Source organism: Bombina bombina, chromosome 2 (genome assembly GCF_027579735.1).
Source record: "Bombina bombina isolate aBomBom1 chromosome 2, aBomBom1.pri, whole genome shotgun sequence".
NCBI classification, from domain to species: Eukaryota; Metazoa; Chordata; class Amphibia; order Anura; family Bombinatoridae; genus Bombina; species Bombina bombina.
In genome coordinates, this window is record NC_069500.1 from 1,415,001,093 (window position 1) to 1,415,017,168 (window position 16,076).

The 16,076-nt window shown below is 41.5% G+C and overlaps 1 protein-coding gene across 1 annotated transcript in view; it reads left to right on the forward strand.

Annotated features, from left to right (window-relative positions):
• The window catches only part of GLOD5 (glyoxalase domain containing 5), a 47,807-nt gene extending 32,202 nt beyond the window's left edge, over positions 1-15,605 (forward strand). The window contains exon 4 of the mRNA XM_053700933.1: positions 15,388-15,605. Within this exon, the coding sequence (XP_053556908.1) occupies positions 15,388-15,528 (141 nt within the window). The 3' untranslated portion in view covers positions 15,529-15,605. The remainder of the gene's footprint in view (positions 1-15,387) is intronic.
• Positions 15,606-16,076: the final 471 nt, after the last annotated feature.

Consider the following 16,076-nt stretch of genomic DNA (forward strand, 5'->3'; position numbering starts at 1 on the left):
CGGATCTCGTTCGGATGGCCAGTTGCCAGACTTGGACACTTCCATTAAGGCCAGACCTTCTATCTCAAGGCCCTTTTTTCCATCAGGATCTCAAATTATTAAATTTGAAGGTATGGAAATTGAACGCTTAATTCTTAGTCATAGAGGTTTCTCTGACTCAGTGATTAATACTATGTTACAGGCTCGGAAATCTGTCTCTAGAAAGATTTATTATCGAGTTTGGAAGACTTACATCTCTTGGTGTTCTTCTCATAAATTCTCCTGGCATTCTTTCAGAATTCCTAGAATTTTACAATTTCTTCAGGATGGTTTGGATAAAGGTTTGTCTGCAAGTTCTTTGAAAGGACAAATATCTGCTCTTTCTGTTCTTTTTCACAAAAAGATTGCTAATCTTCCTGATATTCATTGTTTTGTACAGGCTTTGGTCCGTATCAAACCGGTTATTAAGCCAATCTCTCCTCCTTGGAGTCTTAATTTGGTTTTGACAGCTTTACAGGCTCCTCCGTTTGAGCCTATGCATTCTCTGGACATTAAATTACTTTCTTGGAAAGTATTGTTCCTTTTGGCTATCTCTTCTGCTAGAAGAGTTTCTGAGTTATCTGCTCTTTCGTGTGAATCTCCTTTTCTGATTTTTTCATCAGGATAAGGCGGTGTTGCGGACTTCTTTTCAATTTTTACCTAAGGTTGTGAATTCTAACAACATTAGTAGAGAAATTGTTGTCCCTTTATTATGTCCTAATCCTAAGAATTCTAAAGAAAGATTGTTACATTCTTTGGATGTAGTTAGAGCTTTGAAATATTATGTTGAAGCTACTAAAGATTTTAGAAAGACTTCTAGTCTATTTGTTGTTTTTTCTGGTCCCAAGAAAGGTCAGAAGGCTTCTGCCATTTCTTTGGCATCTTGGTTAAAGTCTTTGATTCATCATGCTTATGTGGAGTCGGGTAAGTCCCCGCCTCAAAGAATTACGGCTCATTCTACTAGGTCAGTTTCTACTTCCTGGGCCTTTAGGAATGAAGCTTCTGTTGATCAGATTTGCAAAGCGGCCACTTGGTCTTCTTTGCATACTTTTACTAAATTCTACCATTTTGATGTGTTTTCTTCTTCTGAAGCAGTTTTTGGTAGAAAAGTACTTCAGGCAGCTGTTTCTGTTTGATTCGTCTGCTTATAATTTCAGTTTTTTTCATTATAAAGATTAAAACTTTTTGATTTGGGTTGTGGATTATTTTCAGCGGAATTGGCTGTCTTTATTTTATCCCTCCCTCTCTAGTGACTCTTGCGTGGAAGTTCCACATCTTGGGTATCTGCTATCCCATACGTCACTAGCTCATGGACTCTTGCTAATTACATGAAAGAAAACATAATTTATGTAAGAACTTACCTGATAAATTCATTTCTTTCATATTAGCAAGAGTCCATGAGACCCACCCTTTTTTTGTGGTGGTTATGATTTTTTTGTATAAAGCACAATTATTCCAATTCCTTATTTTTTGATGCTTTCGCACCTTTCTTATCACCCCACTTGCTTGGCTATTCGTTAAACTGAATTGTGGGTGTGGTGAGGGGTGTATTTATAGGCATTTTAAGGTTTGGGAAACTTTGCCCCTCCTGGTAGGAATGTATATCCCATACGTCACTAGCTCATGGACTCTTGCTAATATGAAAGAAATGAATTTATCAGGTAAGTTCTTACATAAATTGTTTTTTCGATTAATCGGTTAAAAAAAAAAACTGTAAAAAAACCACAAAAAATACATCAAAATATTATTAGAGCAGAGGTGGACTGGTTTCAAGTTCAACCTCTCTCTCCGCTGCCGGTTCCAGAAAGCCAAAAACTAAAATGACTTATTTTTCCCAAAATGGATATCCTAATGATTATGCTCCCAGTGTGGTTGTAACATAAACAGAGAGGTACTAAAATGTTCCTTTTCAATTTTCTGATTTTCTCTACTCTAAGTATTGGTCTCTGCAAGTAAACGGTGAGAAATAAAATAAGGACTCTCTCTTGGTCTGCTCTCTCTAAAAGCTAAGCACATTTTATTGGGTTGTGGGTATAATTAACAGGAACTGCTATATACAAATATAAACCTAAGGTATAATCTTCCTTCCTTACATGTTTAACTCTGCAGTTAGTATTTATTTATTGGAAATACATGGAAAACTATTACTTTTTACAGTACATTGTTTTAATGCACCAAATAAATTGCCTTAAGGGAGCAATTATGATCATCTGGCTCAATCAGGGATATTTTTTCCCCTTACAGATGTGGGACAGAAAATGGAATGGACATGATTTCTGTGTATGTGTCTCTGTGAGAGCTGGAAATTGGAGTAGCAAGTAGTATGGTTGGTCTGTAGTGTACCAGACAAATGTGCAGACCAAATTCTGCAAGCCATTCAGCCAAGCCAAATATATATTTTATTTTATTTTAAACAAAAAAGTAACTTCCAGTACGCCCTAAGAAGGCTTCCTAAGCGCTGGAATAAATTAATGGTGACTGTCTCTGATGCCCCTGCCCACAGAGCCCTTCCCAACACACGGCTGCACGGCCTGTTTTTATCTCCCTAAGATAAAGAGCTGTGTGAGAGGGAAAGGCACACATTGTGTGATCAAAGCTTAGGCCTAAACATAGGTAAACGTTTTCCGAACTTGTGTGCTAACTTAGTGACCGGCATCTGCAGGCACCATGTTATATTTTTGAGAGTTAAATAAACATGGTACCTGCAGATGCCGGTCACTAAGTTAGCACATAAGTTTGCAAACTTTTTCCTATGTTTAGGCCTAAGCTTTTAACACAGCGTGTGCCTTTCACTCACACAGCTCTTTACCTTGACAGCACTCCCAAGTCTCGCTGCCGTGTGCTAGCAAGCACTATAAGCTGCCTGAGCCACCTTGTGGGCTGGGCGTGATCTAAGACAACTTGAGTGTGCAGGATAAGTCACTGATGCCCCCACCTACACAGCCCTTCCCAACAAACGTCCGCACTCTTACAGGACCAATCTGACACGCTGCAGCCTGCATGTGTATTAAGCTTGTAAACTAAGTTGGATAACCGGGGGGAGACGTACCTTATAACAGCGCAACGTGAGCGAAGTGAACTGTCCCACGGCACGTCTTAATCTCTTCCTCACTCTACACACATGCACGCTGCAAGCAGCCCAACTAATCGACTGACCAACTAATCGATAATGAAAATCGTTGACAACAATTTTCATTATCGATTTAGTCGATTAGTTGTTTCAGCCCTAATTCCTATCGAAGACAGTACTTCTTTTAAGGATAGTGATGCTTTATTTGATGTTATGAAGATCAATGTCAAATCAATGTCTTTAGACATTCTAACTAGAAGAGCTTTATGGCCTAAATCTTGGAATGCTGACATGGTGTCTAAAACTAGATTATTATCTCTCTTTTCAAGGTAAAAATATTTTTGGTTCCTTCCCCTAAGGCCTCTGGCTCTAATTGGAGACCATCTCCGAATTAGAATAAATCCAAGCCTTATAAGAAACCAAATCCTGCACCTAAACCTTACATGAAGGTGCGGCCCTCAAGCCAGTTCTTCTGGTAGGGGGCAGACTCAAGCTATTTCAAAGAGTTTGGACAGACTCTGTCCAAAATCAGTGGATTCAGAATATAATTTCTCAGAACTATCAAATAGGATTCGGAATAAGACCTCCCTTGGGAAGATTCTTTCTTACCCATGTAGCAAAAAACCCAGTAAAAGCTTCAAGCCTTTCTGAAATATGTTTCAGATCTAGAACTTTCAGGGGTAATTATCCCAGTTCCACAGCAGGAACAAGGATTGTGTTTTCTCTCCCAAGATATAGTGAGTCCACAGATCATCTTAATTACTGTTGGGATATCACTCCTGTCCAGCAGGAGGCGGAAAAGAGCACCACAGCAAAGCTGTTAAATACCACCCCCTTACCCATAACCCCCAGTCATTCTCTTTGCCTATGCAAGGAGGTGGTCTTCCTTGGTGATTGTGACCACGGATGCCAGCCTGCTGGGATGGGGAGCTGTCTGGGGCTCGTTAAAGGCTCAGGGTCTATGGACTCGGGAGGAAGCATTTCTTCCCATAAACATCTTAGAGCTGAGGGCAATCTTCAATGCTCTTCTGGCCTGGCCTCAGTTAGCTTCAACCCAGTTTATCAGGTTTCAGTCTGACAATATAACGTCAGTGGCTTGCATCAATCATCAGGGAGGAACTCGAAGTTCCTTAGCCATGACAGAGGTAGCTAGGATTATTCAGTGGGCAGAGACCCACAATTGCTGTCTGTCTGTAATCCACATTCCAGGGGTGGACAACTGGGAGGCGGATTTTCTGAGCAGACAGATTTTTTTTCATCCTGGGGAGTGAGAACTTCACCCGGAGTGTTTGCCAACTTGGTTCGCAAGTGGGGGCAGCCAGAGCTGGATCTCATGGCATGCCAAGCTTCCGAGGTACGGGTCGAGGTCGAGAGATCCTCGGGCTGTGCTAATAGATGCGCTGGCAGTTCCTTGGGACTTCAGCCTAGCGTATGTGCTTCCTCCGTTCTCCTTCCACGAGTCATTGCTCGAATCAGATAGGAGAGGGTGTCAGTGATTCTCATTGCTCCGGCATGGCTTCGCAGAATCTGGTATGCGGATCTGGTGGAGATGTCATTTCTTCCACCTTGGAGTCTTCCGTTAAGGAAGGTCCTTCCACTTTAGGGGCACTTCCTTTATCCAAATCTCGTTTCTTTGAAGCTGACTGCTTGGAGATTGAACGCATGATTCTATTGGTCATTAAGACTATGATTCAGGCTCGCAAGCCTGTTACTAGAAAGATTTACTATAAGATATGGCATAAATATCTTTATTGGTGTAAATCCAAAGGCTATTCTTTGAGTAGAGTTAGGATTCCTAGGATTTTGTCTTTTCTCCAGGAGGGTCTAGAGAAGGGTTTACATGCAAGTACCCTGAAGGGTCAAATTTCTGCTTTATCTATTTTGTTGCAAAAGCGTCTGGCAGATGTGCCAGATGTGCAGTCTTTTTGTCAGGCCCTGGTTAGAATACGGCCTACGTTTAAGTTTGCTACTCCTCCATGGCGTCTTAATTTGGTTCTTAGAGTTCTTCAACAGGCTCCGTTTGAGCCTATGCATTCTTTGGATATTAAAATGTTAACCTGAAAGGTTTTGTTTTTGGTTGCTATCTCTTCGACTAGAAGAGTTTCGGAGCTCTCAGCACTGCAGAGTGAATCTCCTTACCTTATTTTTCATTCTGATAAGGTGGTACTGCGTACTGCCTTAGGTTTCCTTCCAAAAGTGGTTTCGGATAGGAATATTAATCAAGAAATTGTTGTTCCTTATTTGTGTCCTAATCCTTCTTCTCAGAAGGAGCGTTTGTTGCACAACCTGGATGTGGTTCGTGCGTTGAAATATTATTTAAGGCGACTAAGGATTTTCGACAGTCTTCTTCTTTGTTGTGTTTTCTGGAAAATGCAAGGGTCAGAAAGCTACAGCTACTTCTTTCTTTTTGGCTGAGGAGTGTTATTCGTTTGGCATATGAGACTGCTGGACAGCAGCCTCCTAAGAAAATCACGGCTCATTCCACATCTTGGGCCTTCAAAGATGAAGCTTCTGTGGAACAGATTTGCAAAGCTGCCACTTGGTCATCTTTACACACTTTTTCTAAATTTGATAAGTTTGATACTTTTGCTTCAGCTGAGGCTTCTTATGGGAGAAAGGTTCTTCAAGCAGTGGTGCCTTCTGTTTAAGGTTACCTGTCTTGTCCCCCCTAATCATCCATGTCCTATGGCTTGGGTATTGGTTCCCAACAGTAATTAAGATCATCCGTGGACTCACTATATCTTAGGAAAGATAACATAATTTATGCTTACCTGATAAGCATAAATAGTGAGTCCACGGTAATATATAGCATATAGTGAGTCCACGGCCCGCCCTTATTTTCAGACCGTTTATTATTTATGTAAACCTCAGGCACCTCTGCACACTTCCTTTCTCCTTGATTCTGGTCGAATGACTGGAGGTTATGGGTAAGGGGGTGGTATTTAACAGCTTTGATGTGGTGCTCTTTGCCGCCTCCTGCTGGACAGGAGTGATATCCCAACAGTAATTAAGATGATCCGTGGACTCACTATATTCGGAAATAAATACATTTATCAGGTAAGCATAAACTATGTTTTTCATTCAAATCTATTCATTGTACCAAAGAAGGAAAATTCTTTCAGAACAATTTTGTATCGGAAAACTTTAAATCGTTTTGTAAGCGTCCCAACTTTCAAGATGGTGACTATAAGGACTATTCTGCATTATTTTTCAAGGGGCCTCTTTGTCCTACCTGGATTGTGATCTCAACAGATGCAAGTCTCACAGGTTGGGGGGGTCTCTGACAGCACAAGGAGTTTGACATTCTCGAGAGGCGAGGTTACCAATCAATATAAGAGCTCTGTGCTATTTTCAGAGCTCTTCAGGCTTGGCCTCTATTAAAGAGAGAACCGTATATTTGGTTTCAAACAAACAGACAATGTCACAACAGTGGCATATGTCAATCATCAAGAGGGGGACTCACAGTCCCCTAGCAATGAAAGAAGTGTCTCTAATACTTTCTTGGGCGGAATCCAACTCTTGTCTAATCACTGCGATTTATGTACCAGGTGTAGACAATTGGGAAGCGGATTATCTCAGCCGGCAATCTCTACATACGGGGGAGTGGTCTCTCCATCCAGATGTGTTCTATCAGATTGTGCAGATGTGGGGTCTTCCAGACATAGATATGATGGCCTCTAGTCTAAACAAGAAAATTCCCAGATACCTCTCCAGGTCCAGAGATCCTCATGCGGAATTGATAGATGCTCTAGCAGTTCCATGGTTTTACCAACCTGCTTACATTTTTCCACCTCTGGTTCTTTTTCCAAGAGTTATCTCAAAGATCATAATTGAACAATCTTATGTAATTCTGATAGCACCATCATGGCCTCACAGTTGCCAACCTTGGTCACTTCCTCTAAGACCAGACCTTCTGTCTCAAAGGCCTGTTTTCCATCTCAAGCTCAAATCTCTAAATTTGAAGGCATAGAAATCGAAAGCTTAGTCCTTAGTCATAGAGGTTTCTCTGACTCTGTGATTCATACTATGATTCAGGTTCGTAAGCCCGTTTCAAGGAAAATATATCACAAGGTTTGGAAAACCTACATTTCATGGTGTTCCACTAATGATTATTCTTGGCATTCTTTTAGAATTCCTAGGATTCTTCAGTTTCTTTAGGATGGTTTGGATAAAGGTTTGTCTGCCAATACTTTGAAAGGACAAATCTCTGCTCTTTCTGTTTTATTTCACAGAAAGATTGCTAATCTTCCTGATGTTCACTGTTTCGTACAGGCTTTGACTCGTATCAAACCTGTTATTAAATCTATCTCTCCTCCTTGCAGTCTAAATTTGGTATTAAAGACTTTGCAGGCTCCTCCTTTTGAGCCTATGCATTCTTTGGACATTAACCCCTTAGTGACCAGACCATTTTAACATTTTCTTACCAGGAATATTTTTACATTTCTGCAGTGTTTGTGTTTAGCTGTAATTTTCCTCTTACTCATTTACCGTACCCACACATATTATATACAGTGTTTCTCGCCATTAAATGGACTTTCTAAAGATGCCATTATTTTCATCATATGTTATAATTTACTATAATTTTTTTTTATACAATATGATGGAAAAAACTAATTTTTTTAACTTTGACCCCCAAAATCTGTTACACATCTACAACCACCAAAAAACACCCATGCTAAATAGTTTCTAAATTTTGTCCTGAGTTTAGAAATACCCAATGTTTACATGTAATTTGCTTTTTTTTAAAAAGTTATAGGGCAATAAATACAAGTAGCACTTTGCTATTTTCAAAGCATTTTTTTTTCTTCAAAATTAGCCATAGTTACATTGTAACACTGATATCTGTCAGGAATCCCTGAATAACCCTTCGCGTGTGTGTGTATGTGTATATATATATATATATATATATATATATATATATATATAATTATTTACAAACAGATTGTGCAATTATGGCACAAATGGTTGTAAATGCTTCTCTGGGATCCCCTTTGTTCAGAAATAGCAGACATATATGGCTTTGGCATTGCGTTTTGGTAAATAGAAGGCCGCTAATTGCTGCTGCGCACCACACTTGTATTATGCTCAGCAGTGAAGGCGTTAATTAGGTAGCTTATAGGGTTAATTTTAGTTTTAGTGTAGAGATCAGCCTCCCACCTGACACATCCCACCCCCTGATCCCTCTCTTCCCTCCCCACAATTGTCATCCCCATCTTAAGTACTGTCAGAAAATCTGCCAGTACTAAAATAAAAGCATTTCAATTTTTTTATATATATTTCCTTCCTAAGATAGGGAGAGTCCACGGCTTCATTCCTTACATCACCTGGCCACCAGGAGGAAGCAAAGACACCCCAGCCAAAGGCTTAAATATCCCTCCCACTTCCTCATTACCCCAGTCTTACTTAGCCTTTTTGTCACATGGCAGAGAAGTGTCAGAAGATTCGGAGAGTCCTGAAAAAGGGTATCTGCCATTCGAGACTGGAGTTTTAAGTAGTCATGTCAACCTCTCAGTGAGAGTATTGATGGAAGTTAGAGTCTGGAGATGCAGGGAAAGTTTTTCTGCGACACCATCGAGACTACTGCTAACAGCTGTTAAGCAATCAGTGTTGACGAGTTTCACTGCCTGTTTTCTCTCACTCAAGTCCATGTCAGGAGCACTGCTATAAGTATGTTGTACTTGAGTGGCTGTGTTCCACAGTGTGGATCCTGGAGGTAAGATTGTTTCGATTTTTACACATAAAACGCTATAACAGGGTCACAGTGTGTCTCCTTTATACCTTGATAGGATCCAGGGTTAATATCATCTGAAGTGGGTTTATTGAACATTTGGGGTTAATTAATCAGTGTATTAATTATTTACATGCTGCTTTGTGTGATTTTTTTTTTCCTGGGCTGATACTGTATGATTTTGGCTAAAACAAACGGGTTTCACTTTTAAGTTTCACTTTCATTTTTGAAAGTGCTGCACAGCTCCTATTACTTGCTGTACTTGTAATAACAGGGGAAGTACTGTCTTGCACTCCATGTGACCGGGTGTGGTTTTAGTTCATTTCCTCCATTCCAGCTGAGACTTGAACCTGAGGAGAGCGTTTCCTCTGTTAACTGTCTGGGTCTAGGAGGTGGTGAGTGCCCCAGCCATTGGGAGTATAAAGGTGCAGTTTTCTCATTTTCGTTCTAACAAATCCCAACGATAACAATCGTCCTTCATGCCCGAGCATCCCAAGAGTACTTGAAAGCCGGCTCAGTCCTGGAATAAATCCAAGCAGAACAAGAAGCCCGCCGAAAACAAATGACCATGAAGGGGCAGCCCCTGATCCGAGATCGGATCGTGTAGGGGGCAAACTGTCTCTTTTTTTTCAGACGCCTGGTTCAAGGACATACAGGATCCGTGGGTCCTGGAGGTGGTATCTCAGTGATACAAGATACGCTTCAAATCTCATCTTCCAAAGGGCAGATTTCTGCTCTCAAATTTGTCTACCAGACCAGAAAAGAGTGATGCCTTTCTAGGGTGTGTTCGGGATCTATCCTCCTTAGGAGTTGTTGTCCCGGTGCCTATCGAAGAAAGAGGTTTGGGGTTTTATTCAAACCTTTTCGTGGTCCCAAAGAAGGAGGGAACTTTCCGCCCAATTCTGGACCTTAAGTAAACAAATTTCTCAGTGTCTAATCCTTCAAGATGGAGACGATCAGTTTCATCCTTCCTTTAATTCAGGAAGACCAGTTTATGACCACTATAGATCTGAAGGACGCTTACCTTTATGTTCCAATCCACAGGGAACACTTTCAGTTCCTGAGGTTTGCATTCCTGGACGAGCACTTCCAGTTCATTGCCCTTCCGTTTGGCCTAGCTACTGCTCCAAGAATCTTTACGAAGGTTCTGGGGGCTCTTCTAGCCGTTGCCAGAACTCAGGGTATTGCAGTAGCCCCATACTTGGACGATATTCTGGTGCAAGCACCATCCTTTCGTCTTGCGGAAGATTTCTCGGAGTCTCTTCTCACTCTTCTTCGATCACATGGATGGAAGAGAAACTTGGAAAAGAGTTATCTTATCCCAAGTACCAGGGTGGAATTCCTGGGTACTATAATAGACTCCATATCCATGAGGATATTTCTAACAGACCAGAGACGTTGCAAGCTAGCTTCGGCATGTCTTGCCCTCCGGACCTCCTTGAGTCCCTCTGTGGCTCAGTGTATGGAGGTGATTGGTCTCATGGTGTCCTGCATGGACATCATTCCCTTTGCCAGGTTCCGTCTCAGACCTTTACAACTGTGCATGCTGAGGCAGTGGAACGGGGATCATTCAGATCTGTCTCAACAGATTGTATTAGACAGCCGGTGGAGAGAATCGCTCTCTTGGTGACTTTGTCCAGATCATCTGTCCCGAGGGACATGCTTCTTAAGACCATCCTGGGAGATTGTGACTATGGATGCAAGCCTATCCGGATGGGGAGCTGTTTGGGATGCCAGGAAGGCACAGAGGTTGTGGATTAAGGAGGAGTCCTCCCTCCCGATCAATAATTTGGAACTACGGGCAATCTTCAAGGCCTTGAAATGGGTTCATCCCAGTTTATCAGATTCCAATTAGACAATATAACATTGGTGGCTTACATCAACCATCAAGCGGGGACCAGAAGTTCCTTGGCGATGAAGGAAGTATCTCAGATTCTGGAGTGGGCGGAGGCCCACAGCTGTTCGCTGTCAGCGATCCACATTCTGGGTGTGGGCAACTGGGAGGCGGATTTTCTCAGCAGGCAATCCTTCCATCCAGGGGAATGGTCTCTTCATCCCTAGGTGTTTGCAGAGATATGCAGCAAGTGGGGGAGGCCGGAGATAGATCTCATGACGTCCCATCTCAATACCAAGCTACCCAGGTATGGGTCGAGGTCGAGGGATCCCCAAGCGGATCTAATATATGCACTAGCAGTGCCTTGGAGGTTCAAACTCATATCTTTTTCCTCCATTACTACTTCTTCCTCGAGTGGTGGCCCGCATCAAGTAGGAGCGGGTATCAGTAATCCTGATTGCTCTATTGTGGCCGCGAAGGACGTGGTTAGCGGATCTAGTGGGGATGTCCTCATCTCCTCCGTGGAAGTTACCTTGTCGCAGAGACCTGCTGATACAAGAATCATTTGTTCATCAAAATCTAGATTCTCTGAGGCTGACTGCGTGGAGATTGAACGCTTAGTCTTAGCCAAGAGAGGTTTCTCTGAGAGTGTCATTGATAATCTTATTCGAACTGGTAAACCAGTTACTCGTGGTATCTACCATAAGGTGTGGAGGACCTACTTATTCTGGTGTGAAGAGCGTGGTTTTTCCTGGCACAGAGTTAAGGTTGCCAGGATCTTATCTTTTCTCCAGGATCGGCTGTAGAAGGGCCTTTCTGCTAGTTCCCCAAGGGGACAGATTTCGGCCCTGTAGGTTTTATTGCACAAGAGACTGGATGAGCTTCCAGACGTGCAGTCCTTTGTTAAGACTCTGATTAGGATCAGACCTGTGTTTAGATCTGGGTCTCCTCCTTGGCGCTTAAATCTTGTTGTTCCGGTTTTGCAGCAGGTTCCGTTTGAGCCTCTGCATTCCATTGACATTAAATTGTTATCTTGGAAGGTTCTCTTTTTATTGGCTATTCCCTCGCGCAGAGTTTCTGAAATCTCTGCTTTGCAATGTGAGCCCCCTTATCGGATTTTTCATGCAAATAAGGCAGTTTTACTTACTAAATTCGGTTTTCTTCCTACGGTTGTGTCAGGTCGCAACATCAATCAGGAGATTGTGGTTCCTCCCTTCTGTCCTTATCCTTCTTCATCGAAGGTACGCTTACTTCACAATTTGGATGTGGTTCGCGCCTTGAAGTTCTATCTTCAGGCTACTAAGGAGTTTAGACAATATTCCTCTTTGTTGTCTATTCGGGGAAGCGTGAGGGGCAGAAGGCTACTTCGACTTCCCTATCTTTTTGGTTAAGGAGCGTCATCCGCTTAGCTTACGATACAGCGGGACATCGTCGTCCTGAGAGGATAACGGCTCATTCCGCTAGAGAAGTGGCTTCCTCTTGGGCCTTTAAGAACTAGGCCTCTATGGATCGCTGGTCCTCCTTACATAAGTTTTCAAAATTTTACAAGTTTGATGTTTTTGCTTCGCTGAAGCAGCTTTCGGGAGAAAAGTTTTGCAGGCTGTGGTGCCCTCAGAATAGGGTCCGCCTCTTCCTTTTTGTTCCCTCCCGTTATTCATTCCCTCCCGTTATTCATTCAGTGTCCTCTGGAGCTTAGGTATAGTTTTCCCAACAGTAAGAAATGAAGCCGTGGGCTCTCCCTATCTTAGGAAGGAAAACATAATTTATGCTTACCAGATAAATTTCTTTCCTTCCGGATAGGGAGAGTCCACGGCCCGCACGTTTTTTCTTGTCAATGGGTGATCCCCTATTATTTATTTTATTCTTCAGGCACCATTTATACCCTAATGTTTCTCCTACTTTTCCTTGTTCCCTCGACAGAATGGGGTAATGAGGAAGTGGGAGGGATATTTAAGCCTTTGGCTGGGGTGTCTTTGCCTCCTCCTGGTGACCAGGTGTTGTATTTCCCAACAGTAAGTAATGAAGCTGTGGACTCTCCCTATCCGTAAGGAAAGGAATTTATCTGGTAAGCATAAATTGTTATTCTGCAGTGTAGGATCCCCCCTTAGAACCCAACCTCCCTGAACCCCCTCCAAACAGCTCTCTAACCCATCCCCCTCTACCTACTTGCCGCAATCTTGGGTACTCGCAGCTCTCTGCCAGTACCCACGTTGTAACACATTTTGGCCAGTTTTTTATTTTTAAAACGCCCTTTTCCGTAGTGTAGCTGCCTCCACCCCCCTCAATACCCTACCCCTCCCAGATCTATTTCCCAACCCTGATCTCCCCCGCCCCCGTCTCCAAAGTTCCTGGCACTCACTAAATTACAAGCCACCTGCTTCCGCCCCTCACACTTACCCACCTCCATGCTATGGCTACCACTTACCAACGATTTGGCTCTCTCTGCATCGAATGGTTAGTAAAGTGTATTGCACGATGCCTCAACATAGCGGCATCACTGCAATACCCTGGGAGCAATGACGATCGCTTCCAGCGCTTGAAATCCCAGAGGACATGCCAGGTATGTCCTTGGTCCTTAACTGTAATTTTTTGTAGGACGTGCCTGACACGTCCTCGGATCGCCAAGGGGTTAAACTACTTTCTTGGAATGTGTTATTTATCTTGGCTTTCTCTTCTGCTAGAAGAGTTTCTGAATTGTCAGCTCTCTCTTGCGAGTCTCCTTATCTGGATTTTCATCAAAATAAAGCTGTTTTGCAGACTTAGTTTACATTTTTGCCTAAAGTTGTGAATTCAAACAACATTAATAGGGAAATTATTGTTTCTTCCTTGTGTCATAACCCTAAGACTACTCTTGAAATATCTTTACATTTTTTGGATGTGGTAAGAGCTTTGAAATATTATGTTGAGGCTACTAAAGATTTCACGAAAACTTCTGGTCTATTTGTTATTTTTTTTACCAGAAAAGGTCAGAAAGTATCTGCCATTTCTTTGACATCTTGGTTAAAACTTCTGATTTACAAAGCTTATTTGGAGGTGGGGCAGTCTCCACCTCAGAGAATTACAGCTCATTCTACTAGATCAGTTGCCACATCTTGGGCTTTCAAAAATGAAGTTTCAGTTGATCAAATCTGCAAAGCAGCCACTTGGTCTTCTTTGCATACATTTACTAAATTTTACCATTTACCGTTTTTGCTTCTTCAGAAGCAGTTTTTGGTAGAAAAGTTCTTTAGGCAGCTGTTTCAGTTTGATTCTATTGCCTATTATTTAAGTGTTTTGAATTTTTACGAAAACAAATTATTTTTTTGGATTTAATTTCTCAGCGGAAATAGCTGTTTTTATTTTACCCCCCCCCCCCCCCTCTATAGTTACTCGTGGACTTCCACATCATGGGTATTATATCCCATCAGTAACTAGCTTGTGGACTCTCGCCACCTATATGAAATAAAACATAATTTATGTAAGAACTTACCTGATAAATTAATTTCTTTCATGGTGGCGAGAGTCCACGAGACCCACCCATTTTTTCGGGATTATGCTTTTTTTGTATAAAGCACATTTATTTATCCTGTTCCCCTTTTTATGCTTTTACTCCTTATACACCTCACTAACTTGGCTATACGTTAAACTGGGGTATGAGTGAGGTGGGAGGTGTATTTATAGGCTTTGAGGTTTGAGAATCTTCGCCCCCTCCTGGTAGGAATGTATATCCCATCAGTAACTAGCTCATGGACTCTCACCACCATGAAATAAATGAATTTATCAGGTACGTTCTTACATAAAACATTTTTTTATTATTATTATTTCAGGAAAAAAAGTTATTTTGAAATTCAAGCTCATTTGTCATTTTACTGTGCATTTGTTGTTTAGCCAATTCTCCTGTATTTAACGTTTCTTTAAAGGGACATTCTAGTCAAAAATAAACTTTCATGATTCAGATAGGGCATGCAATTTTAAACAACTTTCCAATTTACTTTCATCATCAAATTTGTTTTGTTCTCTTGGTATTCTTTGTAGAAAGCTAAACCTTGGTAGGCTCATATGCTAATTTCTAAGTCCTTGAGGGCCGCCTTTTATCTGAATGCATTCGACAGTTTTTCACAGCTAGAGTGAGTTAGTTCATGTGTTTCATATAAATAACACTGTGCTCATGCACGTGGAGTTATTTAAGAGTCCACATTAATTGCCTGAAATGCAAGCCTGTCAAAAGATCTGAGATAAGGAGGCAGTCAGTAGAAGCTTAGATACAAGGTAATCACAGAGATAAAAATTATATTAATATAACAGTGTTGGTTATGCAAAACTGGGGAATGGTAAATAAAGGGATTATCTATCTTTTTAAATGATACAAAATCTGGAGTAGACTGTCCCTTTAAATATGGGTTTAATTTGTATGCTGGGATTAAACACTTCTCTTCAAGCAGTATTGCAATATAACCATATCGAGCATTAAAGTTAAAATTATTGCTCCTTTAGGTCTTTTTAAGGTCCCTGCAAGGGATGTGAGAGGTATGCGCTTGGGCTGCGCTAGGTATGCGCTTGGGCTGCGCTAGGTATGCGCTTGGGCTGCGCTAGGTATGCGCTAGGTATGCGCGTGGGCTGCGCTAGGTGTTTTATGAACGAGGGATGTGCTAGGTATCTGCAAGGTGCAGGGGGTGCTAAGTACAGTATGTTTAGACAGAGAAATGTGACATTTTACTTCTTGTTCTGCTCACTAATTAATCTTCTGCTTTGTCTCAGGACTGTGGGGTACACTTAGAAGAAGGACCTGTATCCCGAACAGGAGCTGTTGGAGAGATCACATCTGTTTACTTTCGGGATCCTGACAATAATTTAATAGAGGTGTCAAACTACGAAGAGGAAACAAACAAGGCACTTTAGCAAACAAATTATTTGATTAAGGATGTAAATATGTTTTTTCATCAGTACTTGTTTAATAAAAGAAAAATAAATCACTAGCTGCATTATACAGTACTATCCTGGCACCGAAAAATGACTTACCGGATATAACAGCGCTGCTGCCTAGTGCTTGTCATTCATAGCGTTTCTACTCTGCTACCAAAGCCCAAACTTCTGTTTAATGGAACTCAAGAAACGGCGGACACTTTTCTTCATATGCTGATTATTTAATACAACACCTATCATGCTCATATTAAAGAGACTATAAACACTAGATACATGTCATACACCTCCCTCTAATCATGGGTGCTGCCATTGTATAACCTAGGTTTCACTGCATGTATCTGGAGATTTTCTGCACATGTGCAAACACATCAGAAGGTAAATTTCAACATGACTAGAGAGAGGCAGAGAATATTCTCAATACTATGCTTATAAAATGTATTTAGTGTTTAATGTCCCTTTAACCTTGTTTAAAAACAGTTTAGTTTAAAGGGATAATAAAGTCCAAATTAAACTTTCATGATTCA